This window comes from Pristis pectinata, chromosome 10 (assembly GCF_009764475.1).
Source record: "Pristis pectinata isolate sPriPec2 chromosome 10, sPriPec2.1.pri, whole genome shotgun sequence".
Taxonomy (NCBI): Eukaryota; Metazoa; Chordata; class Chondrichthyes; order Rhinopristiformes; family Pristidae; genus Pristis; species Pristis pectinata.
Window position 1 is genome coordinate 12,197,378 of NC_067414.1, and position 25,593 is coordinate 12,222,970.

At 48.5% G+C, this 25,593-nt stretch overlaps 1 protein-coding gene across 1 annotated transcript; it reads right to left on the reverse strand.

Moving 5' to 3' along the window:
- Nucleotides 1-5,860: 5,860 nt before the first annotated feature.
- LOC127575164 (opsin-5-like) lies at nucleotides 5,861-14,749 on the reverse strand. The gene is made up of 6 exons (XM_052024858.1): nucleotides 14,638-14,749; nucleotides 13,019-13,224; nucleotides 11,292-11,391; nucleotides 9,384-9,488; nucleotides 7,748-7,971; nucleotides 5,861-6,253 (listed from the first exon to the last, which is right to left on the reverse strand). Exons 1-6 carry the CDS (start codon nucleotides 14,747-14,749, stop codon nucleotides 5,861-5,863), a joined length of 1,140 nt encoding a protein of 379 aa, XP_051880818.1.
- Nucleotides 14,750-25,593: the final 10,844 nt, after the last annotated feature.

Below are 25,593 nucleotides of genomic sequence, written 5' to 3' on the forward strand. Positions count from 1 at the left end.
AAACGGCAGAGGGAAAAGACTGATCTGCATTTCAATAGCACCTTTAGCAACTTTAGGACATGCCAAAGCACATCACACCCAATGAAACTTATTTGAAGTACAGTCAGTGTTGCAATTAGGGTAAACCCAGCAGCAATATTTGCACAGCAAGATCACACAAACAGCAACAAGATACGCAGAATGCTGCAGATTAAACTTTGCTCAGGAATAAAGGCTGTAACCGAATGGATGAAAGGAAAGGTTAGGGGAAATTTCCTCGTGTTAGAGAACTGCTAACGAACGGGGAGCACAACAGACACAGTGACAGAGGTAAAATCCCATAGCAGACTCTGGAAAGAAAAAGGATGAATCTCTGAGAAGTAAATATTTACAGGGATCCAGAGAAAGAGCAGTGAGCTACTATCGGCTCGATAGATCAATCAGCCTGAGGTCCAAAGCATCCCAGCGATTTAATATGCATCTACAATTGCACCTTTTTAAGTAACGTAACTTGCCTTTGAAATGAAAAGTAACAATATTAATCTATTTTGTAGGGATGTTGACTGACAAATAAATATTGGCTTAAACACCAGGGAGAATTCCCATATTCTTCCTGAAACGGGATTATTACAGCTGTCTAAAATGGTGCCTCTGCCTAATGTCTCATCTGTAGGATGAATGTCACAAGGCACAAATCATACACCGCCTCCTAGTCCACATTGTTCTTCAGATAAAAGATTGCTTTATTTTTGAACAAGAGCTCCCTGAAAGGTTAAACGTTCTTCTTTTTTCAAAGGTTAACACTGTATAAACACAACTTCTGTGAAGCTTTGCCCAAATAGTTTCAATAAATACAGTCAATGTTTTGGAATTTAATTGCATGGAGTGACCTTTTTGAAACCCTTCAAGGAGAAAATGGGGATATGCTTAAAATGGTTGAAGGATTTAATATGTCGGGAAACTACTATCTCCAAAGTGTTCATAACATGGGAGTGAATCTTAAAATAGATCCCAGGCTAGTCAGCAACAATGTTCCACACCTGATGAAAAACTGGAACTCTCTTTCAGAAACCTACAAATGATAGCGGTTAATTGGAGTCTCAAAATAGAGAAAAATATATTAAATGATATGGCGAACAACACAACCAAGGAAATGAGGTGCAGATTGACATCATTTAATTGAACAGTGGTGTGATCTTAAAGCACTGAATGTCCTCCTTCTGTTCCTATGGAAACAGTTACGGCAAATTTGCTGAAACCCCTACAGTCTGTTCGCACAATAAAATGGGAGTAAGTCTGTTTCTCTTTGAAACGAGGTTCCTGCAATAATATGAATGCTGTGAAAAATCAAAGGATACTCTCCGCTAGAACCTGGACACCTCTGCAGGAGTTCTTCAGGGTAACGTCCTAGGCCCAACCACCTTCAGATGCTTCATCAGCGACCCTCCTTCAATCCCAAGGCCAGAAGTAGGGATGTTCGCTGATGATTGGACAGTGTTCAGCACCATTCACAACTCCTCAGATAATGAAGCAGTCCTCATCAAAATGCAGCAAGAGTCGGACAATATCCAGGTCTGGGGTCATACGTGACAAATAACATTCACTCCGCCCAAGTGCCAGGCAATGATGATATCCAACAAGAGAAAATCCAGCTTTCATCCCCTAACATTCAATAGCATTATCATCACCGAATCCCCCACCATCAATATCCTGGGGGTTACTATTGACCAGAAACTGAACTGGAGAAGTCACATACACAATGTGACTACAAGAGGAGGTCAGAGGCTGGGAATCCTGTGGCGAGTAACTGACTTATTAGCTCCCCAAAGTCTGTCCACCATCTACAAGGCACAAGTCAGGAGTGTGCTGGATTACTCTCCATTTGCCCGGATGAGTGCAGCTTCAACAACACTCAGGAAGCTTAACACCATATAGAACATTGCAGCCTGCTTGATAGACACCACATCCACAGCCATTCACTCACTCACTCCACCACTGACGCACTGCAGCCGCAGTTTGTACCATCTACAGGATGCACTGCAGCAACTCACCAAAACTTCTCAGACGGGACCTTCCAAACCCACCACCTCCACCAGTGAGAAGGACAAGGGCAACAGAAGCCCGGGGAACACCCCTACCCAGAAGTTGCCCTCCGAGCCACACACCATCCTGACTTGGAAATCTATTGCCGTTCCTTCACCGTCGCTGGGTCAAACTCCTGGATCTCTCTCCCTAACAGCTCTGTGGGTACACCCATACCACAAGGAATGGAGCGTTTCAAGAAGTCATCTCATCGCCACAACCTTCTCGAGGGCAAATAAGGATGTGAAATTAAATGCCGGCTCAGCCTGCGAAGCCCAAGTCCCTTGAAAGAATAAAACAAAAACCTTCAGCTGCCTTGGTTCCTGCTCCCCAACCCCCTCCACACCCCTTCATCCAAGTCTTCAAACACTCACTCCCCTCTTCACATGCCACTCCCCTCCACCAAAGGCACTGAATTGGCCTCATTGAATAATAGAATTGTTACCAGACAGAAGGGAGCCATTCGGCCCATTGAATCTATGCTGTTTCCCAATAGAGCTATCAGAACTACTCTTACCCAAGAGCTCTGAAAATGAAATGTTCAGAGAAGGGCTAGCACCATGAGCCGTCTTTGGGCCAAATGGCCTCACCCATCTTGCTGCTCTATCGCTTTATGGAGAAGTGGACTCTGGTTCATTGCTTAACACAGTCGTTCAGAATTTAATTTCCCTTAACACCGTGGATGGCAGGAATCTGTAAATAGAGACAGGAAGATCTGGAAATATTCAGCAGGTCGGGCAGCATCTGTGGAGAGACAAAGTTAACACTTTGGGATGGTGGCCTTTCGTCAAAGCTCAGTTGCTGCCTAACTTGCTGAATGTGTGCAGCACTTTCTGTTCCCTTATGATAGTCTCTGCCTCCTATTGCCTTCCAGAGTGCCTCCTCCAATGTTTGTGCGTCGTGTGTGAGGCTCCCCGGCAATCCAGTGAAGGTTGTGGTTCCAGTAACAGTAACGCCGCGATAATCCGACCTCCGATTGTTCAGAAACCCTGAACACCCGGCAACTAGCTCTCTCATTCATCCAGAATGTAGGCCGGAGGTCCAGAGCACAGCCAGGATCAGAGTCCGGAATGTGGGCCAGGTGTGGGGCAGGAGCCAGGATTGGGATCTGGGGTCAGGAACGTGGGTGGGATTATGGCTGGAGGCAGGGTCTGGAGTGCTTGCATGTGTCCTTGTATATCATCAGGTTCATTGGAAAAAAATAATTGTAACATGCAAAAAATGTATATAAAAGTGGGAATGGGTACCAATAAGGGTAACATCCAATAATCTGGAATATCAGCCTGTCTGGCCCTCTGAGGTCCCGAGGATGCCGGATTATCGGAGTTTTACTGTATGTTGCTCAAGGGGAAAGCAGCCTTCATTGACTTGATTCTCTTCTCTCTCAGCTGTACGTTGGCGTCGGTTCAATCAACAGGAAGGCTAAAATATTGACAGGAATCAAGACATTAACCCCAGCTGCTTTGGAGATATCAAACCTTTTCCACACAGGCTGTCGGTCACCTTCAACACACCAAAGAATTTAAAGACTCGAAACCTGCGGCTTAAATTTTTCAGCCAAGACAGGAGCATAAACCTAATGTTGTATTGGTAAACAGGGTCAAGTAAACACCTTTGACATGACGTTTGGTCCAATCCACTGAAGAATCAGCTGCTCCTAAACCAGAATAGCCAGTCTTTGTGGGATCTTACTATGCAGAAAGTGGCTGGCTGCCTTGTCTTCATAACAACAGTGGACAGGAATTCAGAAGTAATTTATCAGTGCAGCAGGTAGAGCCGCTACCTCAGTTCCAGCGACCCAGGTTCAACCCTGACCTTGGTCGTTGTCTGTGTGGAGTTTGCATGTTCTCCCTGTGACCACGTAGGTTTCCCCTCGGTGCTCTAGTTTCCTCTTGCATCCCAAAGACATGCAGGTTGGTAGGTTAAATGTCCACTGTAAATTGCCCCCAGTGTACAGGTGAGTAGTAGAATTTGGGCAGAGTTGATGGGAATGTGGAGCGTAAAATAGAATTATAGTCACAGCCAAACCGGTGTTTTATAAAGGGTCATCATGACTTCCTTGCTCTGTTCCTCTATGAATCCCAGGATCGTGTAAGCTTTCTATAACTTGCTCAACCTGCCCTGCCACTTTGAGTGAACGATACACAAATACCCCCAGATCTCTCTGTCCCTCTATGCTTTTTAGAAATGAACCCTTTAATCTATATTGTTTTGCTTCCATTTTCCTATCAGAATATAACACTTCTCAGCATTAAACTTCATCTGCCATCTCTCTGCCCTTCCCCCCAGCTTGTCCACACCTCAACGAAGCCTATCACCACCCTTCTTTTAGCTCGTGACACCTTCAAGTTTTGTGCCTCTACAACTAAATCCAGATCATCGATAACCATCAAGTGCTGGTAAATGAGATTAGTATAAATGGACACCTGATGGTCAACATGCACATGGTGCGCCGAAGGGCCTGTTTCTGTGCCTTATTCCTGGTACCGGATCCTGGGGAAACTCAACTGTACACTCCCCTTCAGTCCAAAACACAACCTTTCATTACCGTGCTCTGTTTACTATCTCTGAACCAATCTTCTAACCGTTCTATCACCAACTCCGTCATTCCACAGTCTTCAATCCTGATGATAATCCCATTATGTGACACCTTGTTAAAATGTCTTCTGGAAGTCCATATGGTCTTCACATACCATCAACTGCATATTCTCTCTGTCTGTAACTCCATCAAAATACTCTATCATGTTCCATTACACGCAAATAACCTTAAAGGCAATGAAAAATGTAAGTGGTGCACCCTATAGACTTCGATTTATCAGATTCGGTCATTGCACCAATCTATTACCTTCTGACTGATCTAGATCAGCACATGGTGAAAAGTGAATTAACCTCAGGTTCTGGCCTGGTGAATGCTGGGGGAGTGGGGAGGCTCCAGTCTGTGTGTGTGTACCTGCAGTGTGCTGTGGGGGCAGGGGGGAGGTGTGCAGCAGTGGCTGAAAGGATCACAACTTCACCCTTTTGCCAAACTCTGCTGCTTCAGCAGCCCATAAGGAACAATGTCTCTGGGAAGAGGATCCTGCTGAGGGTGTAGAATGGGTCCTGTAGTGTTACAGACCCATCCCCATTCCCAGTGTGGGTGTAGAATGGGTCCCCTAGTGTTACAGACCCATCCCCGCTCCCAGTGGGGGTGTAGAATGGGTCCCCTAGTGTTACAGACCCATTCCCGCTCCCAGTGGGGGTGTAGAATGGGTCCTGTAGTGTTACAGACCCGTCCCCACTGCCAGGGTGGGTGTAGACTGGGTCCCCTAGTGTTATAGACCCACCCCACTGCCAGTGTGGGTGTAGAATGGGTCCTGTAGTGTTACAGACCCGTCCCCACTGCCAGTGGGGGTGTAGAATGGGTCCCCTAGTGTTACAGACCCGTCCCCACTGCCAGTGGGGGTGTAGAATGGGTCCCCTAGTGTTACAGACCCATCCCCACTCCCAGTGTGGTTGTGGAATGGGTCCTGTAGTGTTACAGACCTGCCCCCACTCCCAGTGTGGGTGTAGAACGTGTCCCCTAGTGTTACGTTATCTCTGGTGCTACAGCCCTGCCTCTCCCTGATGACGGACAATGCCAATAAGAAATCTTCAATAAATCTGCCCTTTGCACCCTAATTGAGGAACACATTACAGTGCGGAACATTGCAGTAAACTCCCAGTGGGTGGGAGGTGGTGTCTCCTCGTTGGAAGTGTCCTTCTAGGGTTAGGGCTCAGCCAACATCCCTACACAGCGGCAAGGTTGGTCTGTGGCCAGCGGCTACAACCTCTCACACACGTAGCCAGAGTTCTGGCTGTTGGGAAGGTAGGACCATTCCCGCTCGCCGTGTCCCGGGCTCTGCTGCCCCGAGCTGAGACTGCCCCTGGGCACCGCTGCCTCCTGCTCCAGGTCCCTCTCTGGGCAGCGCTTCACCCGCCTGAGTTTGACTCCCTCCTTGTCCGCGGCGCAGAGCAGGAGTACGCAGACGTCCCGGCGAAACTTGGAGTTCATCCCGAAGTAGATGATGGGGTTGTAGAAGCTGGCAGACTTGGCAAACAGGCTGGCGAGCAGGCTGGTGAGCTTTGGGACATATCGGCCGCTTGCTGACCACATGGAGATTACCGCGTACGGTGACCAGGCAATGAGGAACGCCGTGCAGATCACCATGGAGACCTGTAACCATGGACCAAGGACAGAGGAGAGCAGCTCAGTGACAACGCCAATCGATGTGTCTGTGTCTGTGTCTGTGTCTGTGTGGAGCCTACAATTCACAGCTGCATGTTTCCATCTCCCTGACTCCCTTCTAGAGCAGTCCAGCGCCACAACATGGGATCCGGCGGCGGGGGGCTGGGGTCACGCTGCTTCCATGGTCTGATCATTCAGTGCATTAATGCCTCAAACCAGCCAGAGAGGGGTCCGGTCCTGGGACCAGATCATCCAGTGATGGGGAGAGGAAGGACCGACCCAGACTGAGAACACACGCAACCTGCCCGGGGACACACTCACTGCCCCGTGACACACTTACTGCCCCAGGACACACTCACTGCCCCGTGACACACGCACCCTGCCCTGTGACACACTCACTGCCCCTGACACACACACTGCTCCCTGACACACTCACCCTGCCCCCTGACACCCTCACCCTGTCCCCTGACGGACACACCCTGCCCCCTGACACACTCACCCTGCCCCCTGACACACTCACTTTTCCCAATGACACACCCACCCTGTCCCATGACACACTCACCCTGCCCCGACACACTCACCCTGCCCCTGACACACTCACACTGTCCCCTGACACACTCACCCTGCCCCGACACACTCACACTGTCCCCTGACACACTCACCCTACCCCCTGACACCCTCACCCTGTCCCCTGACGGACACACCCTGCCCCCTGACACACTCACTTTTCCCAATGACACACCCACCCTGTCCCATGACACACTCACCCTGCCCCTGACACACTCACCCTGCCCTGACACACTCACCCTGCCCCTGACACACTCACCCTGTCCCCTGACACACTCACCCTGTCCCCTGACTCACTCACCCTGCCCCCTGACACCCTCACCCTGTTCCCTGACACACTCACCCTGCCCCGACACACTCACCCTGTCCCCTGACACACTCACCCTGCCCCTGACACACTCACCCTGCCGTGACACACTCACCCTGTCCCCTGACACACTCACCCTGCCCCGACACACTCACCCTGTCCCCTGACACACTCACCCTGCCCCTGACACACTCACCCTGCCCCGACACACTCACCCTGTCCCCTGACACACTCACCCTGCCCCTGACACACTCACCCTGTCCCCTGACACACTCACCCTGCCCCTGACACACTCACACTGTCCCCTGACACACTCACCCTGCCTCTGACACACTCACCCTGTCCCCTGACACACTCACTCTGCCGATGGCACACACCCTGCCCTGTGACACACCCATCCTTCCCCGTGACACACTCACCCTGCCCAATTCACACCCACTGCCCCATGACACACTAACCCTGCTTGTGACACACTCACTGCCCTGTGACACACTCAACCTGCCCTGCAACACCCTGCCTGAGTGAGGACTCGTTGCTTGTGGAGTCTGGGACACAGGGGTCAGCTTCACCCCTCCCACCCTGAGGGGCCGCACAGTAACACAGCTCACCCGAGTCACATCCCTCTCTAGTTTCCTCTGGCGCTCTCCCACCTCGGCACCTCCCGTCAACGCCCGGTTTGACTTCACCGTCTTGATGATCGAGACGTAAGAGAAGACCATGACAATCACCGGCAGAAAGAAGCAGCAGACAAAGACCGAGATAATGTAGGATTTGTAAACGGTGGAGAACATTGCTCTGGCCCAGTCGATCTCACATGTCCCGTACAGCTGGTCTGTGTTGGAAGGAAAGATTGTGAAAGAGGAATCAGAGGACGGAAAGACAAACAATGAAATGGAGGAATAGAGGGGAATAATTTTCTGACACTGTAGTAATTGGTTTGGCAGCACAAACTCAACCACATTGATATATGATTGGAGTCATATACAGGCCCAAAACCACTAAGGCAGAAGGTTTATAATACAATACATATTGGTATTGGTATTGGTTTATTATTGTCACTTGTACCAAGGTACGGTGAAAAGCTTGTTTTACAAACTGATCGTACAACAGTGGAACTGTTGGATTTTTATGACAACCCCTAGGATTCGTGGTACAAGTCGCCGTCTTTGTTTAAACTGAAGTCAAATCTCTAAAGATCCAACTGGATTAATGGTCTGAATCTACAGATTAACAGTCCAGATTTTGGGATTAACAGTCTGAGTCTCAGGATTAACAGTCCAGGTTTCTGGATTACCAGTTGACGTTTGAGATTAACTGCCTGGGTCTACAGATTAACAGTCTTGATTTTGAGATTAACAGACTGGGTCTGGGGATTAACAGCCCAGGTTTCGGGGTTAACAGTTGACGTTTGAGATTAACTGCCTGGGTCTACAGATTAACAGTTCTGATTTTGAGATTAACAGACTGGGTCTCGGGATTGACAGCCTGGCTTTCGGGGTTAACAGCTGGAGTTCCAGGATGAACAGTCTGGGTCTCGGAACTGCTGGCCCGGACACATTGCCAGCACACCCCAGACACACCAATCTGCTTGTCTTTCGCATCTTCTTCCGATCAGGGAGGAAGTCAGGGATGTGCAGTAAATGCTGGCATTGCCAGCTGTGCCACATCCTGTGAAGGAGGAATAATCCCATCTGGGTGAGGTCAGAGAACTGGGATCCTACAGCCAGTCACAGGAAGTATGTTGGCCAAGTAGATGCAAGAGGCAGAGGTTCCAGGGCAGAGTGAAAACAGCCAAATGACTGTCTTACCGACCATTCTCACTTACAGTGCATGGAACTCAGGACAACATCGCCCCAGTAATTAAAGATCTGCCATTTCTGACTGGGACTATTTCCCAGCTCATCCCGGAGACACTGATCCCACGGTGGGGTTACTGCTCCTGACATGAGATCCTGCCCACAGTTGACCCACTCCCACCATTGGTTGCCTAAGGTATCCGTCATCACAGTGCACTGCCTTCCCACAGCCAATGAGGAAGTGAATCGAGCCAACCTGGCCGCTTTAAATGCTTTTTGTTTGTCATTCAAGTAGATCTATCTCTCATCTCAGATACTTTTATTGCTAATTATCAAAATACTCAAGGAATTTTATTTTACTGATGTTATTTCGAAAATCTCATGTGTCCTTTTGCTTGATGTTAGTCTGCAGCTACAGGAGCCTTCGGCATAACTCTGGAGATCCCACCTGTGTAACTTCCCCAGCCGAACAGTGGTGCTCCAGACCAGAAGAGAGCAGCAGCCCAGACCAGGGTCAGCGACACGATTATACTCCCCGGGCTGATACAGTGAGCTGTGGAAACATCGCACCGAGGTTAGACCGAGGGCCGGGATCCAGACCCCATGGATCCACAACTTCTCTCCCTTCTCGGTCTCTGGTAAAAGATCCAGCCATCCAAGTGCTAATCTTCATCTACAGATCCATTCCCATCCTTATTCCCAGCCCCATTCCCTCACCCCATTTCTCCGTTGTCATCCTCATTCTTCCCATCCTTCAGCCCATTCTTATTCTCCCTTCCCAAACCCATCCTCTTCCCCGTTCCCATTCTTTTACTCTTGCCCATTCTCCAATTCCCAACCCCTTCTCCAATTCCCAACCCCATTCCAATTCCCAACCCCTTCTCCAATTCCCAACCCCTTCTCCTATTCCCAACCCCATTCCAATTCCCAACCCCTTCTCCAATTCCCAACCCCATTCCAATTCCCAACCCCTTCTCCTATTCCCAACCCCATTCCAATTCCCAACCCCTTCTCCAATTCCCAACCCCTTCTCCTATTCCCAACCCCATTCCAATTCCCAACCCCTTCTCCAATTCCCAACCCCTTCTCCAATTCCCAACCCCTTCTCCTATTCCCAACCCCATTCCAATTCCCAACCCCTTCTCCTATTCCCAACCCCATTCCAATTCCCAACCCCTTCTCCAATTCCCAACCCCTTCTCCTATTCCCAACCCCTTCTCCTATTCCCAACCCCATTCCACTTCCCAACCCCTTCTCCAATTCCCAACCCCTTCTCCTATTCCCAACCCCATTCCAATTCCCAACCCCTTCTCCAATTCCCAACCCCTTCTCCTATTCCCAACCCCATTCCAATTCCCAACCCCTTCTCCAATTCCCAACCCCTTCTCCTATTCTCAACCCCTTCTCCAATTCCCAACCCCTTCTCCAATTCCCAACCCCTTCTCCTATTCCCAACCCCTTCTCCAATTCCCAACCCCATTCCAATTCCCAACCCCTTCTCCTATTCCCAACCCCTTCTCCAATTCCCAACCCCTTCTCCTATTCCCAACCCCTTCTCCAATTCCCAACCCCTTCTCCAATTCCCAACCCCATTCCAATTCCCAACCCCTTCTCCTATTCCCAACCCCTTCTCCTATTCCCAACCCCATTCCAATTCCCAACCCCTTCTCCTATTCCCAACCCCATTCCAATTGCCAACCCGTCCCATTCCCCATTGTCCAATGCGCGTTCTGCCATTATCATCTTCATCTGCCTCCATGCATCTCCACCTGCATCTCCATTCTCCCATTGCCCCTTCCCGATGACTATCCTCCCAACCCCATTTGCCAGCCCCAGTCCCATCCTTGATTTTCCCAAGCCTTTCTCCCACAATACTTCCTAACCCTATCTCTTACTTCCCATCCTTGTCTCGCATCCCCATCCTCGTATTCCCAGCTCTACTCCCTTTATTATCTAGAACATCGAACACTACAGCACAGTACAGGCCCTTCGGCCCACAATGTTGTGCCGACATTTTATCCTGCTCCAAGATCTATCTACCCCTTCCCTCCCACATAAATTTCCATTTCTCTATCATTTATGCGTCTATCTAAGAGTCTCTCAAATGTCCCTAATGTATCTGCCCCCACAACCTCTGCTGGCAGTGCGTTCCACACACCCACCACTCTCTGTGTAAAAAACTTACCCCTGACATCCCCCTTATACCTTCCTCCAATCATCTTAAAATTATGTCTCCACCCAATTCTCATTCTTCCACCCCAATCGACATCACCAACCCCACTCTCCATCTCCCATCCCTATCCCCAGTCCCCTCCAACCCATTCCCATTTAATTGCATGAAAATTATAATAGTTACCTCTGTATGGATGACAGCCTTTAATGTATCTTACGATACTGATCACTGTCAGTGTATTAATGCTAACCAGGCCGAACAGAAGTGTGAGGAAACCGTCAACCTGAAAAGACAACAGTCATGTGTAATGCTGTGTCTCTGGCTTCACAAATAGCTCTAATAACATGAAGGAAGAACTAGAAGAGTGAAGGGAGGGAAGGAACAAAGAAGCAGAGAATAACGTACGCAGGAATTCAAGGAAATAGGAGCAGGAGTAGGCCACTCGGTCCCTCAAACCTGCCCCACCATTCCATGTGATCACAGCTAATCTGCCCCAGGCCTAACTCCTCTTCAGTGCCAGTTCCCCAGAGCCTTCAATTCCTTGATCTTTCGAACATTTATCTCTCTCCACCTTAAATATATTCAACGATCTGGCCTCCACCAGCCTCGGGGGTGGGGGGGGGGTGCAAAGAATTCCACCACGCTCTGAGAGAAGAACTTTCTACCCACCTCAGCTTCAAATGACCAGCCCCTTATCTTGTAATTGTGTTCCCTTGTCCACGACTGTCCCACTGGTGGAAAAATCTCAACATGTCTTATGAGGATAGGTTGAGTGAGCTGGGGCTTTTCTCTTTGGAGAGAAGGAGGATGAGAGGTGACTTGATAGAGGTGCACAAGATGATAAGAGGCATAGGTCGAGTGGACAGTCAGAGACTTTTTCCCAGGGCAACAATGGCTAACATGACGGGACATAATTTTAAGGTGACTGGCGGAAGGTATAAGTGGGATGTCAGGGGTAAGTCTTTTACACAGAGAGTGGTGGGTGCGTGGAACGCACTGCCGGCAGAGGTTGTGGGGGCAGATACATTGGGGACATTTAAGATACTCTTAGGTAGACACAAGAATGGTAGAAAAATAGGGGGCTATGTGAGAGGGAAGGGTTAGATAGATCTTAGAGCAGGATAAAATGTTGGCACAACATTGTGGGCCGAAGGGCCTGTACTGTGCTGTAGTGCTCTATATTCCATGTTCTATGTACCCTGTCAGTTCCCCCTTAGTATTTTAAGCCCAGAAGAAGGGCATCAACGCAAAACATCGACTGTTCATTTCCCCCACAGATGCTGCCTGACTCGCTGAGTTCCTCCAGCATCTTGTTTTTTTTTTGCCCCGGAGGATCTTATATATTTAGGTCTCCTCTCAACCTTCTAAACTCCAATGAATACAAACCCAAACAGTCTAACCTCTCTTACGATTGAAAAAAGAAAGAGCAGGGAAAAGGTAAAATGATACACTTCCGCTTACGGAGTATACCTTCCCCATCAGGATGTTAAACCAGATGGCCTTACAATCAATGAGGCTCTTTTAGAATGTGCTCACTGCTGTAACGTGCGAAAAGCAGCTGCCATTTTGTGCTCATCCAGCTCTTAGAAACATTGAGATAATGACCAGCTAATCTGAAGTTGACTGAGGTATAAGTATCGCCCTGCACACTGGTCTTCACTGAAGTAGAACCAAGGGATTTTTTTTTGCTTAGATCTGGGGGCCTCAGTTTAACAGCTCATCAGGAGGGCAGTGAAAATGCAGAACTCCAAGAGGGCAGCACTCCGTCAGGACTGGGCTGGATCATCCCTTAAATCTCCGGCATGGACTTGAACCCATAACCCTTGTCTACCCCTCGCCGACTTGTGGCTGATGCCAAGGACAGAGTGTGAAAGGATAATGCAGTGGCTGTGCTGCCTATTGCACCTTACCTGACAGGTCCATATAGATGTAATCAGAAAACCGTCATCTCGGAATACATTGAAAATCTCTATAATCCCACGGGAGTAGCCGAAGAGTGAAATGCTGGCGTCGGAGATGGCCAGGTTAAAGGTTAAGTAATCTGGCGGGTGTAGTGTTGCTCTCTGTCTGTAGAGCACAAAGATCACCACACTGTTTCCAAACCAGGAGAGCCAGCCTGGGGGGCAGAAACACAGTGAAGTGACTGATTACTGAGCCTGTCTCCTGCCCAGTGTGAAGAAGTTATAACCTGGAGGGGTGTGTGTATGATTGTGCGTGTGTGTGTGTGTGTGTCTGTTTCTGTGTCTGTGTGTCTGTGTGAGTGTGTGTGTGAGAGCGTGTGTGTGTGTGTCTCTGTGTGTGAGTGTGTGTGTTTGTGTGTGTCTCTGTATGTGTGTGTGTGTGTGTGGTGTGCGTGTAAGTTTTTAATAGCTGAATCTGTAGACTTAGATCACCCACCCCTGCTCCCCCACTGAAACAAAAACATTTGACATGTTCTTTGAGAAAGCTCTGAAAGAGAAGGTTAAGGATGACCTGGGAGAGGATTTAGACGAGGATTTAGTTTCCACTCAGAGAGAAGTGACATAAGATAGTGGCTGGGAAATCCAACAGGGATACAGGGAGACACAAAAAACTGCAGCTGCTGGAATCTGGAGCAACACACGAAGTGCTGGAGGAACTCAGCGGGTCGGGCAGCATCCGTGGAGGGAAATGGACAGTCGATGTTTCGGGTCGAGTTCCCTCATCTGGACTGAAAGACAGAGGGGAGACAGCCAGTGTAAAAAGGGTGGGGGGAAGGGGTGGAACAACAGCTGGCAGGTGATAGGTGGATCGAGGTGGTGGGTGACACGCAGATGGGGGAGAGGAGAGTGGGAATGGTGCCCAGTGCTGGGAGGTGATAGCTGGAGGTGACAAAGGGCTGCAGATGATGCAGTCTGACAGGAGAGGGAGGCGGAGCACTGAATAAAGGGAGGGAGGCGGGGAGGGGGAAAGCGCAGGAGGGAACCAAGTGGGAGGAGTCTGTGGGTGACAGGCAGATGAAAAAGCGGGAAGAGAGGAAAGAGACACAGTGATGGCGGCCAGGTGGATCAGGAGGGGGAGAGGAAAGGGACGGAGGGGGGGAAGTTACTGGAAGTTGGAGAATTCAGTGCTCGTACCACCAGGTTGTAGGCTTCCCATCCTGTATCCCTACACAATCCCCTTGCAGGGACTCAGGGCGAACTGCAATATCCAGAGACCAGTGAGGAGGTGGACCTGCCATCACAGGGAGAATAGCATGCAGGCACTTAAAGGGAAGCTGGATATATACATGAGGGAGAAAGGAACAGTGGACAGAGTGAGAGGTAGAGAGCTGGCAGCAAACTCATATAAACAGTAAACACTGGTGGTCAGACCAAGCTGTCTGTTTCTGTGCTGTTATTCTATGTAGTTCAATGAAATCACATATAACCACCATGCAACATGCAGTCTGTGTAAATAATGTGTTTCTATACAGCATGTGCTATGATACCTGTAAATCTATGTAATTCTATGTGAGGTATGTAAGTATTACAATGTGTATAATCCCATGCCGTGTGGGAGCTCTACATACCAAGACTCAGCAGGTAGATGCCAATTACAGTCTCCCCTTGCTCTGAGATGTAAGACTCTTTGAGGGGGAAGGTGCTGTTGTGGTTCCTCCATGGACTATTGTGGAGAGCCATCCTTCTGAGACCAGTGACTTAAACCCCGTGCTCGTGAACCTCGAATGGAGAGTCAGCCATAGCGGAGAAGAGACCCACTGTAAACCTACTCGCCCAAAGCTGGCCAGACATGGGATGAGAACAGGAAGCTCCGGAAGGGGTAATGCCTCGCAAAGAGCCAATCACTTGCCTTCGTTTTTGGTCTTAATCCTTGCATCAGTTTTAGAGCTCTCCTGAACCTGACGTGAGCTTGGCTAATCTCCTTTCTTTGGGATATTTTCAGCTGAGGGAGGTGAAGCAGATGGTGGGCAGGTCACTTTTAATGCCTGGGATTATGGTAATTCTCAGGAGGTCACCGCACACTGACTGCACCGGATGATCATTAATCTCCGGGACTGGCCTTCGTTCACCTGAGCAACGGGGGCAAAGAGGCAGAGAAGAATTTCCCAGAATATTTCCCTCCACCATCAAATCTGCATTGGTTTCATCAAATGAGTTCTTGTCTTCAACCTCATGGCCCTGCCATTGACCATCAATCATCGTCACTGTACTACTATTGGTTATCTGTCATCTTCATGTCCCATTGGTCATCTTCATGATCCAATGAGTCATCATCCATCCTCAGGGCCCCACCATTGGTCAATGGTCATCAGCACGATCCAATGAATCATTGTTCACCCTCAGGGCCCCACCATTGGTCAATGGTCATCAGCACGATCCAATAAATCATTGTTCACCCTTAGGGTTCCACCATTGGTCATCAGTGGAATTCTGGCATCATTTCACTCCAGCAGAGCCCTGGTAAATCTGCAGATCCAAAAAGGCAGGATAGGGCATTTATTTTGGAAACTGATGGCACTCCTTCCTCTGGAAATGGACTGGGAATCTCCCCCAGGTATGCCAGGTAAATGGTGCTTCTCCAGACACTGTAGTAGATAGATGGGGGAAACGGAATCCGTGCTTCAGGTCAATGACTCTTCATCAGAATTGGAAAAGCAACAATGCAAGCATCAAACAATCTGCTGGAGGAACTCAGCGGGTCGAGCAGCATCTGTGGAGGAAAGGAATTGTTGACATTTCAACCTGAACCATCAACAATTCTCTTCCCCGCACAGTCGCTGCTCAACCCACTGAGTTCCTCCAGCAGATTGTTTGTTGCTCCAGATTCCAGCTTCTGCAATCTCCTGTGTCTCCTCAATACAAACATCTTTAAGATGCAGAAAGGGAGAGAGTGGAGAGAACAGAGGACACGTGAGTGATGACAGGCGAAGAGGACAGACCAGCACTTTACATCTGGCAGTCAGAGAAGAGAAACGAAAGAACAAATTGAAATTGGAATATCCTGGGACTTCTATGGAGCGAGAAAAATAGCTCTGATTTGCTTTAAAAGGAGTTTAGAATAACAATGTATTCCTGCTGTCCTCTTGTCCCATATTCCCAAATTTGGATAGTTGCATCAGGCCCTGGCTGGTCTCAACTCTTTCCACAGGGTAGGTAGGAGGAGTTACAGAAGACAAGGAGGGATCCCCCGTCCATCTACTGCAGTGTCCGCAAGGGCATCATTTACGTGGTGTATCCAGGGGAAATTCCCATCCATCTCTATATCGAGGAGCTACATCAGTTTCCAAAATAAATTCCTAGTCCCGCCTTTTGGATCTACACATTTACTAGTGCTCTGCTGGAGTGAAATGATCCCAGGAATGAAGGGCTTTATTTATGAGGGATTGTTCTCGGAACAGAGGAGGCTGGGATGTTTAAAATCATGAAGGGTATAGACAGAACAGGTAGAGAGAAACTGTTGCCATTGGTGGAGGGGTCAAGAACTTGGAGAAACAATATAGCTGACTGGCAAAAGGACCACAAGTGGTATGAGGAAAAATTCTTCTTACACAACCAGTGATTAAGGTCTAGGATGCACTAGTGGTAGTGGTGGTAGCAGAGTCAACTGTTGGGTTCAGGGTAAGTATCTGAGGGAATCTGCAAGGGTATGGGCAGAGGGTGGGGAGGTGGGGCTAGCTGGTTTGGTCTTACATGGTCAGTACAGAATTGTCAGGTCAAATGGCCTCCTTCTGTGCTGTAATCATTCTGTGATTCTGCGACAAAAGCAAACAGCCAAAGCAATTGACATCAGATAAGATAAGATATCTTTATTAGTCACATCTACATTGAAACACAGTGAAATGCATCTTTTGTGTAGAGTGTTCTGGGGGCAACCCACAAGTGTCGCTACAATTCCGGTGCCAACATAGCATGCCCACAACTTCCTAACATGTACGTCTTTGGAATATGGGAGGAAACCAGAGCACCCGGAGGAAACCCACGCAGACACGGGGAGAACATACAAACTCCTTACAGACAGCGGTGGGAATTGAACCCGGGTCGCTGGTGCTGTAATAGCATTATGCTAACTGCTACACCACCATGTCGTTAAGGGGTTGATGGTGTTTGGAGTAGAGGGGCTTAAATTTAACATTGTTTTAATAATTAAAGTTTAAATTAATTTGTAAAGCAATGAACATTTTAGGACACTGCAAGTGAAAAGGCTAAAAATGATTTCAAATAAGTTATGCGTAAAGCACAAGTCATAGCTCCCCGCAGTGTAAATACAGAAAACATTACTGACTTCTCGCTGTTTAGTATCAATCTGAATAAAGACCTGGTTAAATAAATTTCAACATTTCTGCTTCAGGTTAGTGACTAACTACGTTAGCGTCTGGCTAAGTGCAGTTAAAATAACACAAATCAAGTTTCTGAAGTGACTTGGGTTATCAGTCTGACCCGCCTGTGTTTTAAACATTTTACAGCATGCATAGTAAATCCGGAACAAGGGAAATTAATGTATAAACTTAAATATCATAAACTGTGCAAAACAAAATAAAACATATTTTTAAAGTACTTCATATTTAGAAATTTTTAACTGAGGGAATTACAGTTCTCTACATAAAATTAGCTCTTAGGGCCAGAGAGGGTGATAAACAGTAATTATGGTTTAGTGCAACATTAACAACTCATTTACAGCTCGTCCAACAAAGTGTAACATTTCCAGAGTCTTTTACCAGCAAGAATAGTTTGCACATAGCTTAAGTTCTCATCGTTTCACTGATTTGCAAAAAATATATTGCAGAAGGTTGCAAATCGGCACAGTTGGTGGAGAAACAGGGATTAATAGAACATTGAACACTACAGCACAGTACAGGCCCTTCGGCCCACAATGTTGTGCCGACATTTTATCCTGCTCTAAGATCTATCTAACCCTTCCCTCCAGCAATTACTGAAGGGATTAGCGATGTACATGTGACTACTAAATAAATATCTTTTCTTATCTTATTCCATTAATTAGATTAGATTTTCTTTTATTAGTCACATGTACATCGAAACACACAGTGAAATGCATCTTTTTGTGTAGAGTGTTCTGGGGGCAGCCCTCAAGTGTCGCCACACTTCTGGTGCCAACATAGCATGCCCACAACTCCCTAACCCGTACGTCTTTGGAATGTGGGAGGAAACCGGAGCACCTGGAGGAAACACATGCAGACGCGGGGAGAACGTACAAACTCCTTACAGACAGTGGCCGGATTTGAATCTGGGTCGCTGGTGCTGTAATAGCGTTACACTAACAGCTACACTATTGTGAGTTACACTTAAGGTGAATCCAGCAAGCTTCAAAGCGTGGAAAACAGAATCAAGTGAGTTTAAAGGGAGCAAGGGAACCAGGGAACCAGTGACTGGAAGGGAACATGGGAATCAGCTCCCAGTGACCTAGATGCAGAACCATGGGGATTTCCAGATGGTCGGATAGCAAATTATTGGAGTTTTACTGTATGCTATGACCATGCTCAGCACGACCCCACAGGAGTGATGCATTAGAGGGTTCTCGGTCGCAGTGTCCCCATACTCACAGGTACATTCACTTGGGATGTGGGATACTGAGCTGGGACTCCAGTACAAAGCCCTGTCCAATGACTACAATCTCTCAAGCCTGTCCCACCATTCAATACAGTCATGGATGATCTGCCCCATGCTTCAACTCCCCCTCTGGGTCAGTTCCCCAGAGCCCTCAATTCCTTGATCTTTCACAAAGGTATCTCCCTCCACTTGAAATGCCTCTAATGATCCAGCCTCCACAACCCTCTGGGGCAGAGGATTCCTGAGATTCACCACCCTCTGCCAAAGGAAATTTCTATGTACCACAGTTTTCAATGACCACCCTTTATCTTGAAAACACATCCCCTTTGTTCGAGACTCTCCCATTAGTGAATATGTCCCAAGATCTACCCTGGCAAACCTCCTCAGGATCCAATAAGATCATCCCCCACTCTAAACTCCAAGGGACACAGACCCAACCTGTTCAGCCTCTCATCTCGGGAATGGTGAATCTCCTTTGGATCGTCTCCAATGTTACCATGTCCTTTCTCAGGTAAGGGGACCAAATCTGAGTTGTGGGACCCGGACTGTCCCCCCAAGCAACACAGTGAGTGTTGGCCATTGCTGGGGATGGGCAGTACCTTCCCCGTGTGTGGACAGACTGCCAGGATCCCACCATCTCCCTCACCACCTCCTGTAGAAGGTACTGGCAGCTGCGGTCTTTGTTCAGCTGCACAGCCCAGGGATTCTCATCCAGTGATAGATCCGGGCGTTCCATGAACGTCTGGGCCAGCTGCTGCTAGTCCCCAGCCGTGCAGGTCAGGGTACAGCTTTCAGCCCTGAGTGTCTACACCACTCATTTACGACGATGCTGCCAGGATTCGAGGGCCTGACTTACAGGAAGAGGTGGGCAGGCTAGGAATGTAGGAGATTGAGGGCACATCACGAAAACCAGCCTCCCTTCCATGGACTCTTGTCTTCAGTCTACACTTCTCACTGCCTCGATAAAGCAGCCGGCATAATCAAAGACCCCACCCACCCCGGACACCCCGGACATTCTCTCTTCTCCCCCTTCCCATCAGGCAGAAGCCACAAAAGCCTGAAAACACGTACCACCAGGCTCAAGGACAGCTTCTATCCTGTTGTTATAAGGCAATTGAATGGACCTCTTGTATGATAAGATGGATTCTTGACCTCACAATCTACCTTGTTATGACCTTGTACCTTATTGTTGGCCTGCACTGCACCTTTTCTGTTGCTGTAACACTATATTCTGCATTCTGTTGTTGCATTTCCTTTATTCCTTATACTACCTTGATGTACTGAAGTGATGAAATGATCATAGATAGGAGGAATGCCCACAGTCTTCTTCTCAGGGAACGGGAATCAGAAACTAGAGAGAATAGATTTAAGGTGAGAGGTGAAAGATTTAAAAGGGACCTGAGGGACAACTTCTTCACCCAGAGGGTGGTGTGTATATGGAACGAACTGCCAGAGGAGGTGGCTGAAGCAGGTACAATAACAACATTTAAAAGACAGACTAGGGGCAGCCAGATAGGGTTCAGATCCAGGCTAGCGGTGGGGAGAGGAATGGGAAGGGAAAGGTGGGGAAGATGGAGGAAGGGAAGAGAGAGGGAGGCAAGGACTGGGGTGGAGAGGGATGAGGGACGAGGGGGGGTGGAGACAGAAGGTGGGAAGGAAGGAGGCTTTGGAAGGAAGATAGACGTGGTTTGTGGCAGGGGGTGAATGCCTGAGCATTCACACTATAACGTAACCCTTTCCCCTGTCCCAGTGGAACTCTGCAAACGCCTGGACCCAGATACCTTGCGTCTTGGGCACTAAGGAACCTCTGCAGTGTCATTTCATGAGAAAACAACCTGGCCAGCCAGCTATCAAAGAAAACCTAAACCTGATGGTGAAAAAGCTGAACTGTTGGAAACACTCAGCAGGTCAAGCAGCATCTGTGGGGAGACAAACAAGTGTTTCAGTCCCGAGAGCCTTCGTCAGAACTGAAACATTGACTCTGCAGTTTTTTTCTGATCTTCTAGGGCTGAGTGGTGTTATTTTAGAGTCATAGAATCACACCACACAGAAATTGTCACTTCAGCCCACCTTGTCCATGCCGACCGTCAAGTCCTGTCTATACTAATCCCATTGACTAGCACTTGGTCCACAGCCTACTATACCTTGACAATTCAAGTGCTCGCCCAGATGCTTCTTTTTTTTATATAAGATAAGATATCTTTATTAGTCACATGTAAATGGAAACACACAGTGAAATATATCTTTTGCATAGAGTGTTCTGGGGGCAGCCCGCAAGTGTCGCCACGCTTCCGGTGCCAACATAGCATGCCCACAACTTCCTAATCTGTACGTCTTTGGAATGTGGGAGGAAACCGGAGCACCCGGAGGAAACCCACACAGACACGGGGAGAACGTACAAACTCCTTACAGACAGCGGCAGGAATTGAACCCGGGTCGCTGGCGCTGTAAAGCATTATGCTAACCACTACACTACCATGCCTGCCCTTAAATGCTGTGAGAGTTTCTGCTCCAGCACCTTCTCAGGCAGTGTTCCAGATTCCAACCACCTTCCGGGCAATAAAATTCTTCCTCAGATCACTCCTCACCTTAAACCTGAGCCCTCCGGTTTTAGACACCTCTGCCTTGGGGAAAGGTTTCTCACTCTCTCCCCTATCTTCACTCCTCATAAATGTGTACCACTCCATCGGGCTCCCCCCTCAGCCTCTTCTGCTCCAAGGAAAACAAACCCAGTCTTTCCATTTCTTCATTTCAACATTACAATCACACATTATAAAGTGAAAGCTGGTTCAATCTACCTGTCTTGTTGATCTTTTATCCTTTGCACTCAGTGCTTATGATCCCAAGAAAATGCTGGGACAAGTAGAGGACAACAAACTGCTTACCTTACATGGCAACACTCACACCTTCTGTTAGTCCTCTCTCCCTCCACTTCCTGCCTAAGGCGAGGTCCCAGCCCACGACCCTCAGTTCTCAATCAGCATTTAGTTGGTCGTTCACAGTCCTTAGTTCGACTGATAGATTCACTGGAGAATTCAGGGGGTGCTTGCCTTGACTAGCAATGCACTCCTTTATGCCTGATGCGCTTGTCTCTGAGTCAGAAGCTGGCTGGAACAAATGGCATCACCAAGTAGTCAACAGCCCGGCCGACACAGGGCCCGGTCAATCAACGTAACTCAAACCGATTAAGATAATGGAGGCACTGTGTCACAGCTAGTAGAGCCTCTGCCTCACAGCTCCAGCGACCCGGTTTCAATCCTGGCCTCGGGCGCTGTCTGTGAGGAGTTTGCATGTTCTCCCTGTGACCGTGTGGGCTTCCTCCAGGTGCTCCGGTTTCCTCCCACATCCCAAAGACGTGTGGGTTGGTAGGTGTGATTGGCCTCTGTAGATTGCCCCCAGTGTGTAGGTGAGTGGTAGAATCTGGGTGGGAGTTGATGGAAATGTGGGGAGAATAAAAACGGGGTTATTTTAGGATTACTGTAAATGGGCAGTTGATGGGCTGAAGGGCCTGTTTCTGTGCTGTATCTCTCCAGGCCTCTAGGACTGTGACTTCATGACATTAACCATCTGTTACCTCACTTGGAGACTGCAATTGATTGCTACATTTCTGGCTTATAGCTTCAAAAATATGTATTTGGGGCATTCTGAGGATGTACACAGCGCCATTGAAATAGACCTTCTTTTGTAAGTGGAGCAACACACACAAAGTGCTGGAGGAACCCAGCAGGTCAGGCAGCATCTATGGAGGGAAATAAACGTCGACTTTTTAGGCCGAGACCCTTCATCAGGACCGGAAAGGAAGAGGGCAGAAGCCAGAATAAGAAGGTGGGGGGAGGGGGAGGAGCACAGGCCGGCAGGGGAGAGGTGAGTCCAAGTGAGAGGGGGAAGGTAGGTGGGTGGAGGGGGGGGGGGGGAAGATGTAATAAGCTGAGAGGTGATGGGTAGAAGGGGCAAAGGGCTGAAGAAGAAAGAATCCAGTAGGAGAGGGCAGTGGACCATAGAATAAAGGATAGAGGAGGGGAGGAGAGGAGATGGGCAGGTCATCTGGGCAGGTCAAAGAAGTTGGTGGGGGGAGAAAAAGAAGGGGTGGGGTTACGAGAAATCGATGTTGAGGCCGTCAGGTTGGAGACTCCCAAGGCGGAATATGAGGTGTTGTTCCTCCAACCTGCACCTGGCCTCAACGTGGCAGTAGAGGAGGCCGTGGATAGACATGTCAGTATGGGAGTGGGACGTGGAATTGAAGTGGGTGGCCACCGGGAGATCCTGGCTGTTGCGGCGGTCAGTGATAGTGCGGGAGACGATGGCCTGATGTTCCTTGGTGGGGTCAAGGTGGAGACATAAGTAAGAGGAGGCATCCGAGAGTTGACGTCTGGCCTTGGCGATGTAATGGTCATTCCGTCAGACTACAACGGCACTACCCCCTCGTCTGCGGGTTTGATAGTGAGATTGGGACTGGTGCGGAGGGAGTGGAGGGAAGTGTGTTCAGAGGGGGTGACGTTGGAGCAGGTAACGGGAGTGGTAAAGTTGAGACGGTTAATGACCCGTTGGCAGTTAAATGACAGTGCGGGACAAAATTTTCAGACAAAACCTGCACAAGTCAAAGCGCCACGCCCGGGGCGGCCTGGATTCGTGGCTTCCTGGGGCGCAAAAAGAACATAAACAAAAAGAATTGCCCCCAAACTGCGTGGCACTTACAGTCTTGGAATCGTCACATCAGTCCACAGTTGTAAAGCGGATGGCTTCATGAGGAACTTGGGCATGTCCGTTCAGTAAGTGCAGACACAGAGACAGCTGGAATACATCACTTGTGTCTCGGGTTTTAGTCAACATGTAATCCAGCACCAGGGGTGTGTCGCATTCTGAGCATTAATCACTTCTGGCACTAGACAAGGGCTCCACAAAGTATACAACCCATGCCAACAACCTAGGCCACACAAATTCTAATCATTATCCTCTAACGATGTGGCTCCATGCTACACATTCAAGGGTCAATCACTATGTTAGGGTAAGTGTAACTATAAAAAGTAAGATCCTATCATAGGATTAGAAAGAGCAATAACATGTTGATGTTCCTCCATTGTTATCTCTGAAGACAGTCTGCGTTTGACTGGCTGGTACCTCTAACTACAGGTTCCCCCTTCTCGGATGGAGGCTGTAGCTTGCCAGTGGGATACTTGCGTCCAGTGGGTGAAAATGCCAACCAAACCCTGGATCACATTGGTGGTGGGACTCTCTAAACCACCCTGCCATTCAGGATGGGGTTGGGATGTCCTGTATTAGAAGCTACAATAGAAGATATTAAGATATTTGTTTCTTAGTCACATGTACATCGAAACGCACAGTGAAATGCATCTTTTGCATAGAGTGTTCTGGGGGCAGCCCCGCGAGTGTCGCCACGCTTCCGGCGCCAACATAGCACGCCCACAACTTCCTAACCCATACGTCTTTTGGAATGTGGGAGGAAACTGGAGCACCCGGAGGAAACCCACGCAGACATGGGGAGAACGTACAAACTCCTTACAGACAGCAGCGGGAATTGAACCCAGGTCGCTGGCGCTGTAACAGCGTTACGCTAACCGCTACACTACCGTGCCGCCAACCTCTCCACAAACAACCTCTCCGGAAATCAAAACAGGACTGCAGATGCTGCAAATCCGAAATAAAATAGAAAATGCTGGAAACACTCAAAGTCAGGCAGCATCTGTGGTAAAAGAGAAACATGTAACATTTGAGTTTGAAGATCCTTTATCAATACATTATTTCTTTTTCCTTTACATTCTATTTAAGAAAGTTACATTGCAGAAATGGGCCATTCAGCCCATCTGGTTGGTATGCTCAAGGAGACCTATTTCCACCTTATTTCAACTCACCTCATCAATGCATCTTCTCAACAGCGGTGTGTATCCTAGCTCACCCCAAGTTCCTGTCCACCCTTTGCCCCTGTGTAGATCCTGACCACCTGATCTAAGCCCACGACCCGACAAAAGGTTCGGTAGTGTTACGGTTAGCGTAATGTTATTACAGCGCCAGCGACCCGGGTTCAATTCCGCCACCGTCTGTAAGGAGTTTGTACGTTCTCCTTGTGCCTGCGTGGGTTTCCTCCGGATGCTCCAGTTTCCTCCCACGTTCCAAAGACGTACAGGTTAGGAAGTTGTCGGCATGCTATGTTGGCGCCGGAAGCGTGGCGACACTTGTGGGCTGCCCCCAGAACACTCTACACAAAAGATGCATTTCACTGTGTGTTTCGATGTACATGTGACTAGTAAACAAATCTTATCTGTTCAGGCCAGACATGAAAAACTTGTAAGTCTTCAACCTCATCTCAGCTTCGTAATGGCTGTGGTTGAGTCAGGTTCTTCAATACTCCTTGAGGCTTACCATGAGTGGTAGGGCCAAAGGGAGTATTGGGCAACAGAGAGACCTTAGTGCATAAGTCCAAAGTTCCCTCAAGGTAGATAAGGTGGTGAAGAAGGCATACAGAAGACTAACCTTCATTAGTCAAGGCAAAGAATATAAAAGCAGGGGGTAATGATATAGCTTTAGTATTGGAATTGGTTTACTATTGTCACATGTACCGAGATACAGTGAAAAGCTTTTGTTTGCATGCCCTCTAGACAGATCATTCCATACTCCTGGAATATTGTGTTCAGTTTTGGTCACATCAATGTAAGAAGGATCTGATAGTTCTGGAGAGGATGCAGGGGAGATTCATCAGGATCCAGGCTGCAGTGTCTCAGCTATGAGGAGAGACTGGATGGGCTGGGTTTGTTTTCCTTGGAGTGGAATGGGTTGAGGGGGGACCTGATGTAGATGATCACTTGAATAGCCAAGGCATAGCAGGCTACGAACCAAGTGCTGGTAAATGGGATTAGAATAGATGGGTATTTGATGATCAGCATTAACATAACGCATGGGGAGAAAAGTGAGAGTAGAGACGGGCAGTTGACAGATGGGATTGG